The sequence below is a fragment of the Eretmochelys imbricata genome, chromosome 1 (genome assembly GCF_965152235.1).
Source record: "Eretmochelys imbricata isolate rEreImb1 chromosome 1, rEreImb1.hap1, whole genome shotgun sequence".
Lineage (NCBI taxonomy): Eukaryota > Metazoa > Chordata > Testudines > Cheloniidae > Eretmochelys > Eretmochelys imbricata.
In genome coordinates, this window is record NC_135572.1 from 113743432 (window position 1) to 113762654 (window position 19223).

Below are 19223 nucleotides of genomic sequence, written 5' to 3' on the forward strand. Positions count from 1 at the left end.
TTGCCTTTTGTGTCCATTCCTGTATAGATGTATATATTTTGAAAGCTACTAAAACTACAAAAAGTTACATTAAACTAATACTGAAGGGCTGACAAGCCCACAGAGACCAAGTAAAGACCATCAATCAGGGCAGAAACTTCATCCCAAACCTATTTTCCTGGTGCTTTCCCTTCCACTCCCTTCCAACAGCATGACAACTGGCAGGCAAGTTTTCCATCCTGAATTCTCTTTTCTCTGTCTTTTTTACGTTTAAGTCAGATCTTCACTATTACTTTAATGCTGTTTTTGATGGTTACATTTTAGAAGACTTTATGCCTTCGGGGAATAAGAGCCTCTTGGTGGGGCATGAGAATTATGAAGACACTGATAAAACTAGGGACAGAGTACAGAAGTTTTGCAAGTTGCAGCCTTTGCAGAAAAGTGTTATCGTCAATAATATCAACCAGAAATCTTGATTCTGACTTCAAAGCAAATCCAGCACAGTCTCACCGCAGGGCATTTGCCACATTCATTAATTCAAAGGAAAATGTCTTTTAATGTTTTTGAATGCATCTTTACATCTTATTTCCAAGGCTTCTTTTTACTTCTGTATAATAAGGGAGAAACACTCAGATATTCAACACACACATTAATACACCATCCTCCTGAAATATTCCAGCTAGAAAACAGGCTAATGGTCCTTGAGATTCATGCTACTCATTTCTCTAATTCACTGACTCCATAAAACAATGACTCTGGCAATCACCGTAGGCCTTAATGTTCCTAGAAATAACACACTTAATAATAATGCACTTGATGCACGGCAGTGCTACTGATTATTGACGAAAAATTTTCTAGCAAGATCAAGTGGCCTCATGAAATGTTAATTACCAAAGTGGGAGCTAAAAGGATGTTACCAGTTCCAGAAAAAAAAGACTTTTTCCTTTTATAATGGTATAGGTGTAAAAAACAAACATACACAAATAATTACAGCTGCAGCTGGGCAAATGCCACCTACTACCTGTCTTCTACAAATACTGTAGCTGATATTATTTAATTATCATTTACTTAGTGCCTTATGTAGCCCACAAAATTACAGACTTTAGGCACTTAAGCCCCCAAAGGCAGTGCATGGGTGGAGGTACAGCTGAGCACTAGGTCCGCATATTCTCACACCAAGTTGGCTTTGGTTCAAAATGGGACACCCCCCCCCCCACATCCCTGTTCCATAAATGTGAATAATGAAGCTGATCAGAGGTGGAGAATTCATGTAAACAAGGCCCCTTAGCCTCCACTTACCGCTACACCTTATTCTAAAGACAGCTTTGGGTTCAGAAGAACCTATTTTTGTCAACTTCATACATGAACACACTATGCATTAACATCAACGGGAACTCTGTACATAGACTAAGTGCAGGATATATTGCTGGCCATTCTGGTATGAAATTTCCTAGGCCTCTAAAATGAATTATTTAGAGTCATTCCCTATAAGATCTACAGTACATTTTAATCAGTTTTCTACACATCCCCCCATTTCTATTTCAAAATACCCCTTTCAGCAGTTAGCACTAGTGTTCTAGTCTCCCCTGAATGTTATTCAAGGAATATGTATCTGTCCAGTGTCTGGCACAAGGGGGCCTTAATCACTTCTGGGGCCTCTAAGTGCTACTGCAATATAAATATTACATAAAACAAACAAACAATAAGAAAAGAGTATATTGTTTTTCCTAAAACATTGTGCATACACATATTATATGGTGGAAGGACAGGATGTTCTGGTGCATTGTAAAACGTAGCCCCTAGCTTGCATATTTATATGCTCCTGATTCTCCAATATCAGAAGCTGATTGGCAGGTAACGTAAATCACCAAGATTAATCTGCACAAAATGATTCCAGTGGTAAAAGGTTTTGGGGTTTCTTTATTTGTTTTATTTTGCTAGTTTTGCAGGAATGAGATTTCTGCACAGTTCAATAAAACTCAAATATTTCATAAAGCATATGCTTTTTTAGCTAGCTAGAGTATACAACTAAGTTTTTGGCTTCTTGAAAAATCTTTCAAACTATACTGATGCTAAACATATAGGATGAAAGGAGTATAACAACTATTTAAACCGGTCATTTCTTTAGGATGACTGCTTTGTATTGGGTTCTGATTAGCTTATATGACAAGCCTAGAGAATCAGCCAAATAACACATCTTTAGATTACAAAAGCTTTGAAGAGAAATGTAATACTCCAGGGAGTATAGCGCATGCTAACAAGCCTTTTAAATTCTGTTGGTATTTTAAAAAATATACTTTGATAATACAGCACACACATGTGCATGTGTGTGCAAACCCCCATAAAACTCTGTGCTTTAAGACAAGCAAGAAGTCACAAGATTTGTTGATGATGTACTTTAAATAGAGATGGACTGAGAAGGCAGTTTTTGGCTCCAGTTCCAGATATTTTTAGCCTACGGTTTCATGGTATATAAAGGCTAAGATTAAACTATGACAAAAACTCTCATGCTCTCTCCAATTTTTTGCTCCAATCGATATCACCTGATTTCTGTCATCTAGAATGGTGGAATTCTCATAAGATCAGTTGTTCTTGTGAAATTTCAGTTATCTTTAGGCAAAATCTCAGGAAAACTGTTCTGGTCAGTCTCTGTTCACAGCTGAACCGGGTAGTAGGTCCTATACAGTTTTGGATTTGACCTCAAACCAAAACTGGGGAGAGGGTTGAATTTCCCTTCCCCAGTCTTGCCCCCCTCACACACAAATCCAAGGTTAAGATTCAAGGTTCTGCTCTTGGCCCAACTCTGATTTTAAATATAATCCATATGCTTCCCACAGTCAGCTCTCCCATATTACCTGTCAGACTCAACAGTTTGCAACTTTAAAAGTGCTCTATGTTTACATTTTCTCAGCTAAAATTCAACACTTGCAAATGATTTATACAGAGACAGTCATTTCAAGGGGATTCTTTTGTTTTCAAATACTGTCACAGTTTTAGGTTTAAGAGTATGTGCCAAGACTCATTCTTCTTGGCCTGTCCAGAATGCGTGGTGCGCAGTTAGAATACCTGCTCTTTCACACAAAGAATTACAAATGGATTTCCCATACAAGGTAAGAAGTGTTCAAAATACAGATACAGAGCTCTCGCAACCTTTCCTCCTCACTCAGACGCTAAGCTAGTGTGCACAAAGCCATGCTTCATTATTCATGAGATGCATTTTCTGTCAAAAACCAGGGGACCTGGAGCAGGGATGACCTATGACCTTTCCAAAAGCAGGGAAGAATAATTCATAATGGGTGAAAATGGAAGCAAGATGAGACATCTGAGGCTTAAGCACAAACAGTGTGCCACGAGACTTTGTCAGCTGTCCAGGGCATCTCAGTTATGGACAGCTCCTCTGCACCAGTTACCTATTCAACTTCAGTTTTATCACAGGCCTACAGCGTTACTACATTTTCAATAAAAATTCATTTCACAAGCATGTCAGAACACTCTGCATGATGGACAGCCATCATTACCTTTTCAATGGCAGTTCTTATGTTTAATGGTGTACACGCAGCATGCAGGAATCAAGCATACTACATGCAAATTCTCTTGAAAGCAAATGAAATGGAGATCAAAGCAACGCTTTTTGCAACAGAAATGCTTTGTTTCTAGCTATTATTGTTTTCTAATATGTGCTGTGTTTGTGTTATTTTTTTCCAGCTGCTGTGGTTTGAAGCTCATAATTTTACCTCCAAGCATCTCTAAGTTTTTAGTAAATGAAAGGCCACCACTCATTTCCAAATGAATTCAAAATAGTATAAGAAACCTATACACAAAGTATTAGCTAGTGGGAAGCAGCTGAGTTGGTACCACTTGTATAACAATGAACAAGTTAGTAAAGCTTGCAGTCTTCAATTGTTAGTTAAATGGTATGTAGAAATGCTTTTATTGTATGTGATATCATACTCTGATTTTGTCCCGATACATATCACTGTTGAACAGGTATAATATGTGCCTTTCTGGACAATGAGTGGCTTATAATAATGTAGCAACTTACAGACGAACAAAAACCATGTCAAAACAACATGAAGGGTCTGGTTTAAATCAACAAAAGCCACAACATTTTGGTATTAGTGAAATGTAAAGGTCATTTTTATAATACTGTTTTTTAAAATACTTTTATAATACAGCAGTGCTTTATATTTGTGGGCAAGTATGTGTTAAAAAGTATATGCAATGCTGTGAAAAGGTAAAGAAAAATATTGCAGTGAACTAAATATCAATCCTAGTATAAAGACAAGGTAAGTGAAGTAACCTTTTATTGGATGAACTTTCTGTTGGTGAAAGAGACAAGGTTTTGAACTACACAGAGCTCTTCTTCAAGTCTGGGAAAGCTATTCAGAGGATATGGCTACATTGCAATTAAACATCCGTGGCTGGCCCTTGTCAGTTGACTCAGGCTTGCAGGGCTTGGGCTACGGGGTTGTTTGATTGAGGTATAGACATTTGGGCTCAGGCTGGGGCCTGGTCACTGGGACTCTCCCCCATCAGAGGGTTCCAGAGTCCAGGCTCCAACCTAAGCCTGAACATCTGCACCGCAATTAAATAGTCCTATGGCCCGAGCCCCGTGAACCTGAGTCAGCTGACACTGGCCAGCCACAGCTGTTTAACTGCAGGGTAGACATACCCAGAGTGTCACAATTAAATACAAGGTGGAATAGATTGTTTAGCATAAGTAGTTAGCACTTATTCTAAGTGACAATTCAAGGAGAAGTGGCCGGCTACCCCTGCAATCATAGGACAAAAAAGGAGGATTAGTAGGTTGCAGATTGTTGGAATAAGCCTTAAATCCAGTGTCTTTATTAAGACCATGACTTTTAGTGTCTAGCAAAGTAATGAATTTGAACTCCCAGGCCTGTATTTTGAAGGTGTTGTACAGATTTCCTTTGAGGATGAGGACAGAGATCAGATATGGAGTGACTGTTTTGTGAAAAGTGTTCGCCCATGGGTGATAGGTGGTTTTGTCTTTTTTATCATTTTGCTGGGTGATTTCATTAGCGAGCATAGTGATTGTCTGGTTTCATCCACATAGTTGTTATTGGGGCATTTAGTGCATTGGATGAGGTACACCACATGTTGTATGGTAGGCATGTGTAGAACCTATGGATCTTGAAAGGTGTGTTCTTGGGGGTACTGATCATTGTTGCAGTGGAGAGATGTCTGGAGGTTTTGAATGTTTTGTTCTGGCGGGATGTGATGCAACTTTGAGTTGGTGTGGCCTGGTCTGTGAGGAGCTTGCTTCTGATGATGAGCTTGGGGGGTGGGGGGTTGTGTAAAGGGCAGAGAGGGGGTTCCGGGAAATATTTCTTTCAGGATGAGGTCCCCAACAGGTATGGGTTGTAATTGTTTAATGATACCCTGTATGGGTTCCAGTGTGGGGTGGCAGGTGACAACTAAGGATGTGCAGTCAACGGTGTCCCCCCCCACCGTATTGAAGCAAGTTCTCTTCGGGTATTTGGGTGGCCCATTCCATGATGAGAGCTCCTTTTTTGGTGAAGCATTCTTGTTTGGTGAAGGCAGTTTTAAGTCTGTTAAGGCGTGTATCCCAGACTTTCTCCTAGAGCGTACTTTGTGGTATCTGAGTGCCTGGCTGTAGGTAACAGATGTGTGGTGATCTGTGGGTTTCTTGTGTATAGTTGTTTTTAGGGTTCTATTGTTGAAGCTGATTCCATTGTGGTGTCCAGGAAGCTGATGCTGGTGCAGGAGTGTTCTAGAGAGAGTTTAATGGCTGGGTGGTGATTGAAGTTGTGGTAGAAATCTATGAGAGAGTTTAGGTTGTCTGTCCAGCGGATAAAAATATCATCAATGTGTCTCGGGTATATCTTCTACAACACTTGCATGGCTGCACTGTACCACAGCACTGATTGTGCCTTTAAGTACACACACTGATTGCACTGTGTCCACATCACAGGGCTAGATTATGATCCCTTTATTCACAGTGAACAGTACCTTATTCCACCATAGTCGCAAAGAAGTCAAATGGAATACCGGTGGAGCAGGATATTAGTGTGAATAAGCGCATTGCAATCTGGCCCTTAATGATTTGGAAACAAACATTTTGTTAGAAAAGATTTTCAGTCACTTTTAAGGCTAAAAGTATTTCTTGCTCTCACCCATTGTACCTAAGTACTGCAGTGATTTTTCAGCAGGGTGGAATTTTACAGACAAATTCTACTCAAAAAGGGGTAGGTTAAGGACGGTCATTGTGTTTAAGTTTTAATTTCCTGGGTTATTAGTTCAGGACAAACCTTCATATTATTTTAATGGTGTGTGTGTGAATTTCTTTTTGATTAATTCAATTAATTAAAAAAAATGATAAACTGTGACCTCTCTGGAAAGTCATCTCTACATTAACTAAAATGTGTGTGATTTATCTGGTATGTTAAGGTCCCTGATCCCTGTTTAGTACTTAGGGTTATTTGACTGATGGAGCTGTCACAATTTAACATGGCATAACTACATATTTTGGCACAGTACTGCATTGTGTGGGCCATAGTCTCATCTCCATTCGTCAGCCTAGAATGGAACAGAGTGGGCAGAATTTACAAGGTTCTGGAGAGGGCAGGTGAAGGGGAAATGCAGCTACAAATTTGATCCTCCCTTACACTGAGACTCCCTCAGCCCTACTTACTCTATTGATGCTTAAAGGGAAGCTAAACTGTAACTTACACATCCAGAACGTGGAAGATGGTGTAAGACGGTACATGTTCGAGTAAGGTGGAGGCTATGTCAGCTTACATCTTCCAGCTCCTCGACTTGTAAATTACAACAAGTGAGACTCTCTTACACATTGGGGGAGTGGCTACACGTAGCTCTAAGGATGTGTGAGTCTAACATACACATTAGCCACATCACTTGTGAGTTTGGCTCCTGTCCCTGGCTTATCAGATCCCTGCCAGTCCTATGTAGGATGTACCTCAAAAGTTTCTCTCCGACTTCTGAGGAGTTTTCAGGAAATTTTGCCTGGGCTCCCCCCACTATTACACGTGAAGGGAGGATGTGACTGAAATCAGTCAGTATGCTTATTATTGCATCCTGTCATAGTCTCTGACTAGTAGTTACTTGGCAAACACAGTATTGTTAAATCACAGATTTAGGTCCCTTCCAGTCCTATGATTCTAATAGGAGTAAATTATTATTGATCTATAACAGGGCTGTTAAGCGATTAAAAAAATTAATCTTGATTAATCACACGATTAAAAATTAATCTTGATTCATCGTGTTAATTATTGAATACCATTTATTTAAATATTTTTCGATGTCTACATTTTCAAATATATTGATTTCAATTACAACACAGAAGACGAAGTGTATAGTGCTCACTTTATATTTACTTTTGATCACAAATATTTGCACTGTAAAAAAACAAAAGAAAAAGTATTTTTCAATTCACCTCGTACAGGTACTGTAGTACAATCTCTTTTTCATGAAAGTTAAACTAAAAATATAGAATTATGGATAAAAATAACTGCATTGAAAAATAAAACAATGTAAAACTTTAGAGCCTACAAATCCACCCAGTCCTACTTCAGCCAATCGCTCAGACAACCAAATTTGGTTACAATTTACAGGAGATAATGCTGCCTGCTTTTTGTTTACAATGTCACCAGAAAGTGAGAACAGGCGTTCGCATAGCACTGTTGTAGCCAGCATCACAAGATATTTATGTGCCACATGCACTAAAGATTCATTTGTCCCTTCATACTTCAACCACCATTCCAGGGGATATGCATCCATACTGATGACAGGTTCTGCTCGATAACAATCCAAAGCAGAGTGGACCGATGCATGTTCATTTTCATCATCTGAGTCAGATGACACCAGCGGAAGGTTGATTTTCCTTTTTGGTGGTTAGGGTTCTATAGTTTCCGCATCAGAGAGTTCCTCTTTTAAGACTTCTGAAAGCATGCTCACACCTCATCCCTCTCAGATTTTGGACGGCACTTCAGATTCTTAAACCTTGGGTCGAGTGCTGTAGCTATTTTTAGAAATCTCACATTGGTACCTTCTTTGCATTTTGTCCAATCCGCAGTGAAAGTGTTCTTGAAAGGAACAACATGTGCTGGGTCATCATCCGAGACTGCTATAACATGAAATATATGGCTGAATGCGGGTAAAACAGAGCCGAAGACATAGAGTTCTCCCGCAAGGAGTTCAGTCACAAATTTACCCAATGCATTATTTTTTAACAAGCATCATCAGCATGGAAGCATGTCCTCTGGAATGGTGGCCAAAGCATAACAGGGCATACAAATGTTTAGCATATCTGGCATGTAAATACCTTGCAACGCTGGCTACAAAAGTGCCATGCAAATGCCTGTTCTCACTTTCAGGTGATGTTGCAAATAAGAAGCAGGCAGCAGCATTTCCTGCAAATGTAAACAAACTTGTTTGTTTTAGCGATTGGCAGAACAAGAAGTAGGACTGAGTGGACTTGTAGGCTCTAAAGTTTTACATTGTTTTGTTTTTGAGTGCAGTTATGTCATCAAAAAAATCTGCATTTGTAAGTTACACTTTCAGGATAAAGAGATTGCACTAGAGTATTTGTATGAGGTTCATTGAAAAACACTATTTCTTTTGTTTATCATTTTTACAGTGCAAATATTTGTAATAAAAATAATAATATAAACTGAGCACTGTGCACCTTGTTTTCTGTGTTGTAATAGAAATCAGTGTATTTGAAAATACAGAAAAACATCCAAAACATTTAATAAATTTCAATTGGTATTCTATTGTTTAACAGTGTGATTAATTGTGAATTTTTTTTAATCTAGATTAATTTTTTTGAGTTAATCGCGTGAGTTAACTGCAATTAATTGAGAGCCCTAATCTATACCTAAGGCTACGATTTAGTCATGGGCATTTTTAGTAAAAGTCATGGGCAGGTCGGGGCAATAAACAAAAATTCACGGCCCATGACCTGCCCATAACTTATACTATAAATATCACTGACTAAATCTTGTGCAGAGGGGCGCTGCTGCAAGGAGTGCCCCGGAGGACCACTGTCAGTAGCTGCTGAGCAGCAGCAGCTCCAGCTTCTCCAGGGACCACTGCTCGGGCGGTCCCTGGGGTCAACCGCGCTGGCTGCTGCTCGCTGAGCAGTGGCCGGTGCAGCTGACTGCGGGGCTGCCCGAACGACTGGTTACAGAACTGCTCCAGCAGCGGCCAGTGTGGCTGTCCCTGAGTAGCTGGCCCCAGAGCCAGCTGCTTAGGCAGTCCCGGGGTCAGCCACACTAGTCGCTGTAGAAGCCACAGAGCTCATGAAAAGTCATGGAATCCGTGACTTCCGCGACCTCTGTGACAGACAGATTCCTATCTATAAATGACTATTATAAGATTAAATGTAGCTTTGCAATGTGCATCCAGCATGTGAGTTTCACAGCGATATTGTTGCTCTGTTGAGTAGCCAGGATGTTACTCATATTCAGAGATAGGAATGACAGGATTGCTAGTAAGTATTCCATTATATAACAAAGTGAGAATACAATCCATGTTACTTTTGTCCTTGAAAATAATCAGATTACTTCTCAGGATTAAATTTTTAAAGTGTAGTGCATTACTATAATCAGTTATTCTAACACACGGGACAATATTCTTCAGGCCCTTACACCTTGTGTAGTGATTTATGTCTGTACAAAGTGGATACAAAATACTATTACAATGGCAGCATTTCACCCCACTCTACAGAGGTGTAAATGACTACACAAGGGTAAAACAATGGACTAGAAGACCCATCATCTGCGTGTGTTCTACAGCCAGTTTACAACGGTAAATATTATTGGCTATTTTACCGTGTTTTTAAATGTACACTTCACCAAAAATGATTATGATAAATTCTGAACTAGTCTCTTTGAAAAGACTCTTTTTTAAATGCAGTGTTGTTGTAGCAGTGTCAGTCCCAGGATATTAGAGACACAAGGTGGGTGAGGTAGTATCTTTTATTGCACCAACTTCTGTTGCTGAGAGGGACAAGCACTGGAGCTACACAGAGCTCTTCTTCAGATTTAGGAAAGGTACTCAGTTTCACAGCTAAATACAAGACAACAGATAGTTTAGCATAAGTAGTTAGGACCCCTAGTTGTCACCTATCACCTTATATTGGAATCTATATGATGTATCATGGGGTAATCTCAAACAACTACAACCCATACACAATGGGGACCACATCCGGAAAGAAATCTTTTCTGAACCCCTGCTCTTCTGGCCTTCAAACAAACCCCCAAACTCTTCAAGCTCACAATCAGAATTAAGCTCCGCACAGACCAGGACACTGCCAGAACAAGAGACGCAAAACCTGCAGATATATCCCCACTGCTACAATGATCAGTATCTCCTGCAACACATCTTTCAAGATCCACGTGTCCTATCAGAACATGTGGTATGCCTCATCCAGTGCACTAAATGCCCCAATAACAACTACGTGGGTGAAACCAGACAATCGTGCTCTTGAATGAACTCACACAGAAAAATGATAAAAGACAAAAACACCACATCAGCTGAGGGTGACACTTTTTACAAGGTGATCACTCTATATCTGACCTATCAGTCCTCACTCATCCTCAGAGGAAATCTGCACAAAATTTTCAGAAGACGAGCCCGGGAGCTTAAATTCATAATTTTGCTCGACACTAAAAATCATGGGCTTCGGGCTTGTCTATACTGGCAACGTCAAAGCGCTGCAGGCCCCTAAAAAACCTGCCTCCATGGGGGGCGCAGCTCCCAGCACTGCTGCACTGTCTACACTAGCGCTTTACAGTGCTGAAACTTCCTGCGCTCAGGGGGGTGTTTTTTCATGCCCCTGAGCCAGAAAGTTGCAGCGCTGTAAAGTGCCAGTGTAGACAAGCCCTTAATAGAGACACTGGATTTATGGCTTATGTGCTCACTACTTGATGCTAAACTATCTGTTTGATCTTGTATTTGTGTGACCCACTGAGTACCTTTCCCAGACCTGAAGAAGAGCTCTGTGTAGGTCAAAAGCTTGTCTCTCTCACCAACAGAAGTTGGTCCAATAAAAGATACCACCACACTCACCTTATTTTTTTATTTAAATCTCAGCTGTCACTTTTTTAGTTCTGCAAAGATACAAAATATTTAGAAATAGCTCATTGTTATTTGATTCACACTCACGTTAATTTACAAATGGACAAAGTGTTTATTTTGAAATTTTAGTTAAGGGTGGAGGAATTGGGCTATCGCTGAGACACACTCTGCTCAGTTAAAGCCTAAAGATAATGATTACAGCATAGTCTGAAATGTCCCAAAATAGGGGTTTGTTTACCAGTGAAACATGACTGACCCTAACCATGTTTATTACTTAGAGAACTAAAATCAAATAGTAACATTTTAGGGCAGTCGGAAGTGGGGTCATTGAAAAAAAGAAGGTCAGTGAACAGCAAAGTGTTGTGCACAATGTATAATTATGCATAAACCACATCCACGTATTTAGCTAGGTGACCCTGATATTGCAGGTATAATAAATGGAGCTATTTATCAGACCTTATCTCTTCCTCAGCTCAGTGTTACAGTTACGTGATGCATTTTTTACCTGGGCTGGAGCACTGGATGAAAGATGAGTCAAGTCTCCGATTCTGGCAGCAGCTCGGGGATCACTAGAGCTGATCAAAACTGGAGCACTAATATCCATGGAATGCCTGTTATGCATGGCCTGAGAGGATTTGTGTGTCATACTGAGAGCAGTGAAGGAGTGGCGTTTCTTGGCATTCTTCTTGCCATCAATATGCCGCTGAATGGCACTGACTGCTCCTGTATTGTTTAAAGTAGAGCACTGGGCCAAATTTACTGCCATGTTGGTGTCAGATGGCAAAGGGACATCACAGCCAGATGCAGCAGCTAAGCATGTCTTGTCCATCTCTATAAGCTGTTTAGCTGATTCGTTGAGCTAAGTGCAGAGAAAAAAAAAAGAAGAATGGGGAAATTAAAGAACTGTCACATCTAGCCACTGAACCTGTGAGTTCAAATGCTGCGCTCATGCCAGCACTATTAGGACTTCACTTACAGAAGCACCAAAATCCTTCTGAGCGTTTAAAAATAAATAGTGGAAGCCCATAATTTTAATACTCTTACACCCATGTTGAGTGTAATCCCATGGAAATCAATTCAGGCTAAAAAATTCAGCTTCCTGAAAGCAGCTAAAAGCTTTCAACTCCCCAAGGCTCTAAAGAAGACAGTATAGCATTTCTATCCACGTCAAGTGATGTGAACAGAAGAAAAAAAGCAAAATAGTAAGGAATATAATTTATACCCACTTTAAGGCCCCTTTACACAGCCAAAGCCATGAAAAGGGGCAGTAGTGTAAGAATTCAGGCCAGTGGGTCTAAAATTGAACCAGCCCGAAATGGAGGAACCCAAAACTACAGCCCACTTTTCAAAATGTAGCCAGAAGTAATTTGCCTGAGACTACAGAGGAGCTACTGTCACAGCTGGGGTTAGAACTCAATACTTCCTGCATTCCCTAGTCCTGAGCAGAGTGTGCTATGCTATATTCTTTTTGCTAAACAATGCCTCTCTCATCTCAAATGCTAGGCCAGCAAAGTCTGTCAAGGTTTAACAAAATTGTTGGTGTTGAATAAAATGATATATTTGTTACCCTATGTACCCATGCTGCTGTATAAGTAAATGCTACTAAAGAATTCACTAATAGTGCTTTGTCTATGTCCTGCCAATCTCTCCAGTATAATATCTCACTTTTCACAGGGTTATTATAAATATGTACTCTAGGCTTGTCAGTCCAAGAGCATTTCTTCCAAAATCTCTCTACTATTTTTTCTTTAAACATAACTAATATTTTTATCTGTGTACAAAATTAAAGCAAAGGCTTTTTCCAGTTGTATCATTTCGACTGAGCAGTATCACAGTATCGCACCTATTCTAACAAGATGCAGTCAAAGCCGAATAAACAATAAACAGGAAACATTAAAAATGGTTCCCAAGAACTCTCTCCCACAGTTTCAAAACTTAGCATACAGTCCACGTGGAAAGCAGACATTGGAGAGGAGGCAGCATACCACGAATGTCTATTCTCTACCAACTAGTCATGATCAATTTAACAGCTCTGGGTGGCCCTGACCCTACAAAATGCAGAAAACATCTATGTGGAAGTCCCATTTCTCTGAGGTTCTTGACTTGCCAGCTAACATAACTCATATAAGAAAGAGCCTTTCTTACACAGTTAGAAATTCTGTAGACACACAGAGATGACAATATTCACTGTTCACAAGGCACATTCTGGAGTAAGAAGCATTTTCTAAGACACTCATTGCCAACAGTCTGAGCATCCCTCAAGGGGTGCTGACAGCTGGGGGACAGGGAGATGGTATGACTCAGCCAACAGACTTTTATATTAAACTAGAATACCACACAATAGGATTTGTATTTAATGAACAGAATCAATATATGAATGATGTTGACTAAGGTAAATACCTGCACATTTTCACATATACTAGCACTCTGAGGTTCATCTAAACCAGAGTACACTAAATATTACATTGGATGAGCATGGATTTTATTACGGTATTGCTATTAATAAATGCTAATTATTATGGAATCACCAAAACACCCCAGTCAAGCTTAAGGCCTCATTATGCTGCACAAACATACAGAATGACATAATCTCTGCCCTGAAGACCTGACAAGCCAAATTTAAAAACAAGACACAGCAAGTGACGGTAACTGTAAGAGAGAGGGAGGCAAGACAAGAGTAACAGGATCATACAGTTATGTAGCTTTGTTGTGAAACAGCTTGATGGTTCCAAATCATTGTAACAGAATTCTAAAATAAAATAAATAAATAAACTGGGTCAGCATTTTTCCATAGCTCTCATAATTCTTATGGATGCCCGACTCCAGTTTACAAAGCCTCATTCCCAAGTAAGAGGTGATAAAACATTAACATCCAGAACATAAACGCACTGTAATTTTTCATCCACTGACAACCTCCACCAGCCAAACAACAACCTCCAATTAGTGATGCACTGCTACTGACAGTGCTGGGAATAGCTGCTGGGAGTAACTGATACCATTCAATTACAAGGCCATTTTACCAGCTGCATTCTTCAATATGGGACCATTACAGGAGCCAGCACTGTGCACTGCACCTGCCAGTTTTTGCCTATAACAGCTGATCCCATTTGAGACTCTTCAAGAATGTCCATTATTTCCCGCTTCATCATGTTCTAAATTAGTATAGCCTAATATTTGCCAGCAGGCTCCAAGTGGCAACAAAACCAGATGGTTCTTAGGTGTTACAGCTCTGCTTACCCAATCGATGGAGACCCCCTTACTGAATAATTTAAAAACGTTAAGGAGGGAAGCTGAAACACTACCACAATTTATGAGATACAGAAGGTCTCTTTTCTGCCACAGAACATGATGAATTATTTTGCTAGTGAGTATCAAATGGGCTAGGAATATCTGCAAAGAGTTTAATAAAGTGTTTTCTTGGACTCTGTGATAGGACCCTGGTTTCACAGCAATGTCCCAAATGGAGTCAGAAGTGCTCCTGCTTTTACTCTTAACATCAGAACTATAATTCACTATCTAATAACCCATCTATAAATCCCATTTGTCAATCTTGTCAGAAATACAGTAATGGGCAACCACTGTAGAACAATGATCAGGCTCTGGCATAAGAAAGAAACGCTGGAAATATTTTAGAGGAAAAGTGAATCAATATGTTTATAGCTGTATCATTTTCTTTTCTTTTTCCTTCTCGCTTGATGACCAAGTTCCAGAGGCTTATCTTCTAGTGAGTCTGGCCCCCAGGTACCAATATATGCCTCATAAAGGCACTATGGATATGGAAGAAAAAGCTGAGCTAGGAGATTGATTCCTTTTTGTAAATGGCTTTTACAACTTCTTTTTTAACCTGAATACAAACCTCCCATTAAACACTAAGAATTTAAACGTATCATTGATTTCTGTTGTCCTTCAGCTGATCTTTATACAGTAACTGTTTGCAGTATCAAAGCTTAATGGAAAGCTCTTTAAAACTACCCATGATTTCGACCCATTGACAGTCTCAGGAACTGGACATTTCTAGAGCATGGTATATCCTACTGCAATTTACCGAATCTTTAATTTCAGAATCTGCATTTTCTAACATCTCTTTGATGTAAAAATAAAAGAAAGCCTTAGGCCATGTCTACATTACGGACCTTACAGTGGCATAGCTGTACTGATGCAGCTGCATTGCTGTAAAGTCTCCTGTGCAGCCGCTCCATGCAGATGGGAGACAGCTCTCCCATTAGCATAATTAAGCCACCCCCAACAAGTACCGGTAGCTATGTCAGCAGGAGAGCACAGCTGACATAGGGCTGCATGCAAGAGCACTTATGCCAACAAAACTTATGTCACTCAGGGGCATGTTTTTTTCACACCCCTGAGCAACAAAAGTTTTGCTGACATAAGTGCCAGTGTAGACATGGCCTTACGCTGAAATCCTAGCCCCTCTGAAATCAATGGCAAAACACCCATTGACTAAAATGGGGCCAGGATTTCACCCAAACTATTTATATAACAAAGCGAGCCATGGGGATACCACAGAAAACTCAGCATATAACCATTATGGACAGGATCCTGCCAGGTGCCGAGCACTCTGACCCTGATGTAACAAAGCACTTAAGCACATGCTTAACTTTAAGCATGTGAGTAGTCCTGCAGTTTGGGGGCAGAGTGATCAGCTTCTTGCTAGGTAAAGTTTTATAGAAGGCTTGTGAGAGGAAGGAAAAGATCTATAGGAGAGGACCATGTAAGGGTTGTGAAATGCTCCTTATGTAAGATTGTCTATAGGGACTCAGTTAATTGATTTTGGGTTGCACATGGCTAAGATAATTGTATAACAAGCATCAGCTTGTAGGGTTATTGTGTCCCCTCCCTATGAGGAAATGCTCACACTAGTGGTAATTGCATCAATAACTGGGGCTTGGTTTTGCTGATTTTGTCTGAGAGACAGTGATATTCTCAGAACAAGCTTCCTTCAGGGGCTAGTTCACCTCCACACAACCTTCATTCTCAAAGGGAACAATGATCAAGCTCCATTTCATTTAAAAATCTGCTGCCCTTGGTCTGGGCCTCGTTGCACACCAATTCACAATATAAGCTGCCATGATTCTGGCATTTAGCCAAAGACAGTCCATCATCAGGTCATACAAAATGAACCAGGTGCTTTTTTCCCCCTCCAGTTCTTTATTTCACTTTTAGATATTCTACTTAAGCCTTTACCACATGGGCTACAAAGGTACAAGTACTAAGCTGGATCATTCAGGACTACTACTGCTGCCAAAATTGTTTTATTAGACTCCAGATAAACTTTACTTTTCTGCAGAACACATTATGATGATTCTCTCTCTCTCAGACATTTCAATCTCTTATGTGTATGTTAGAAAGGGATTCAGTGCAAATGCTATCAAAATTGAGGTGATACAAGACTGAGCTACATTGTACGTTGGACTACATACCTATACATGGGAGTAAGAATTCCCCTTATGCCTCTTTGTGACCTAATAGACCTTGGGTCTTGCTGCGCAGGAGCATGCAGCACTATTCGCCCACTTCCTCCCTCCTCTGAGAAGGTAGAATGGACAATAGAGGAAAAATTATATGATGGCAAGCATGGATTGCCAGATTCTTTCTTTGTGTGTGTGTGTGTGTGAGATAATCTGCTGCTGGCATAGGCTAATATTTAATAACTATGCTATGGAGCAAGGAGGAAGCAGAAGTGTTGTATCTACACTAGAAACTTTTCCCAGTATAGTATTTTTTTTTTTTTAACTATAATTCTATACCAGCAAAAACCCTATTTTAGATGCAGTTATACCAGCAAAAGGGCTTTTCTGGTTATTTATGGATTTGGTTATAGATTTGCTTTTGAGTGATGTCTAGCTGACCAAAGACACAATTTCTCTGTGGTCCTGATTCAGCAATGCACTTAAGCACATTCTTAAGTCCCATCAATGGGATTAAAGTGCTTTGCTGAAGAAGAATGGGATTACTCAAGCATTTCTAGTGAAGCACATGCTTAAGTATTTTGTTGAATTGGATCTGAGGAGTCTGATCTGAGGAGTGGAATTTATGTAAGATCTCTAGAAAAACAATGTTTCATGTTTTCTATGGGCCTTTTGCAGAAACAGTTACCTAATGAAAACATCAGGGTTTCTGGTTTGCAAACATAGGTATAAACAAAGAAGTCATGTTGAATTCAAGCCCCATTAAAAACAAAGGGGGGAAACCAGTGTCCGCTTAATAAAAAAGGATACAATGGTAAGGAAAGAAAAATAAATTCACCATACTCTGGAGTTAAAAACAAATTAAAACTATTAATAAAGTTTCTTCACAATGCCCCTCTGATAAGATTAGAAGTGTTTGTACCCACAGACTGCGAATTTTGATATTTTACAGTTAATAAATACTAAGAAGGTTAAACACATTGCTATTTTATGCCTCTCAGAGACTTTGGTAAATTGTAGCTCCATGGCTGGATTTTATGATTAAAATAAACAGTCTGAATTTATTACAGTGCTTGCAGTTCACAGTAGATATTTGTAGAAAATATTATGCTCCTAAACTCTCAATAAATTTGTTACACTAGGAACGTTACTTATACTCACAAGTGTGGTGATGCGGATCAATGAATGAGAATGTAACTACATAAACTACTTCTGCCCTTGCCAGGTTAATAAGAACTACAGCATATTTAAAAGTGTTCTCGACATTCTAATACATGAGAAAAGAAAAATAAAAATTTTAAATGTTCAAGAAGCTTTTGTTTGTACTCTCCAAGCTTTCAGCCATAGCATCCATTCTGCTCCTGCTAAAGTGAAATAACAAAACTGCCACTGATTCAAATGGAAATAAGATAAAATGCATCCTTAATTACTGATGCTTTAAAGGTTTGTGGAGTAGTTAATGAAGTTTAAACAGAACAGTTCTGAAGACTTACAAGTGGATTGATAAAAAGCAAGTATATTGTTAAAGTTTTACTAAATACATTTATAATCTCCATGTTTATAGAAAGCCTCCCAATTTGTTTAACAATGGCTTGAATGTGTTGGAGGAAAATTATAAGATCCTTGCAGCAAGTGCCAATTTATATACACTTCTTTCAAACAGGGAGGCATTAATCAAGTATAATGTGAAAGAAGAAATTATAATGAAAACCAAAGCATTACTAAATAGTTCTTGGTGTTAATCTCTGTAACAATCCAGTGTTGCGAGCGTTCTAATTTATTGCAAGGCAGCGACCAGCAAATGTAGAACAGATTTTTCTGGAAATGGTTTATCCACTATGGAAGAGAAACTCACACAATCCCCCTCACCTACTGTGATTCAGAGAAGATTGGCTCCATGCAGAATCAGGCTGAAAATGAAAATGACAGACTGTGCAGGCGCAGTAAGTGACAACGGGCATACTGCTAGGGGCATACCGGCCACTCTAAACTCTGTGCCTCTCTACAGCTGAGATATGGGGTTCACTCAGATATAAAAGCCCAGTAAAAACATAATCATGCTCTCAGAGGAAGATAAATCCCTAAACATATAACTATGCAGCAGCTTGCCTATATTTCTCTTAACAGGCTTACCTAAATTCTGGGGGAAAAAATTCTCTTTAATACTGTTCCTTGAAACATAGAAGGTATTTCATAAGCTATTTTCCTGTTTAACAAGATCTTTCTTATTTAGCACCACTGTCATTTCTAAAATATCTAGAGGCTGAAGGAATGTAGTATATTAGAACAATATGTTCTTGAAAGAACGTGTCATTATAATCCTGCAAAATGAAAATAAATGATGCAGGCAGCAGGAGTAAACATTAACCCGTGGGTGGTGAACTGGGAATACTCTTTTCCTTTTTCTCCAACAGTCTTTGGACAGAAAATGATTCATATGGATCTAGGAAAAACAAATAGGTTGGGGAACCACATAAAATATATAGTATATTGCAAAGCATAACTCGTTACCTTTTGCAAAAAAAATCTAAATTAATGACTATTGCTGAGGAGAAAAGGAAAGAAAAAAACCCAGGAAATTAAAAATAAAAACCCACCAAAAAAATGTTCAGTTTTCTAATTTTTCCTATTTCTTTCTGGAACAATTCCAGCTTTGCAGCCTTCACCCTTCAAGTATGCTGACTATTCTGTCCCTGACATGTCATCTCCTGATGAATGAATCTCAGAACTGCTGCA

The 19223-nt window shown here is 39.4% G+C and overlaps 1 protein-coding gene across 1 annotated transcript in view; it reads right to left on the reverse strand.

The window, feature by feature from the left end:
- SH3RF3 (SH3 domain containing ring finger 3) overlaps positions 1–19223 on the reverse strand; it is a 387371-nt gene that overhangs the window by 71832 nt on the left and 296316 nt on the right. The window contains exon 4 of the mRNA XM_077807084.1: positions 11570–11923. Coding sequence (XP_077663210.1) covers positions 11570–11923 — 354 coding nt within the window. The remainder of the gene's footprint in view (positions 1–11569; positions 11924–19223) is intronic.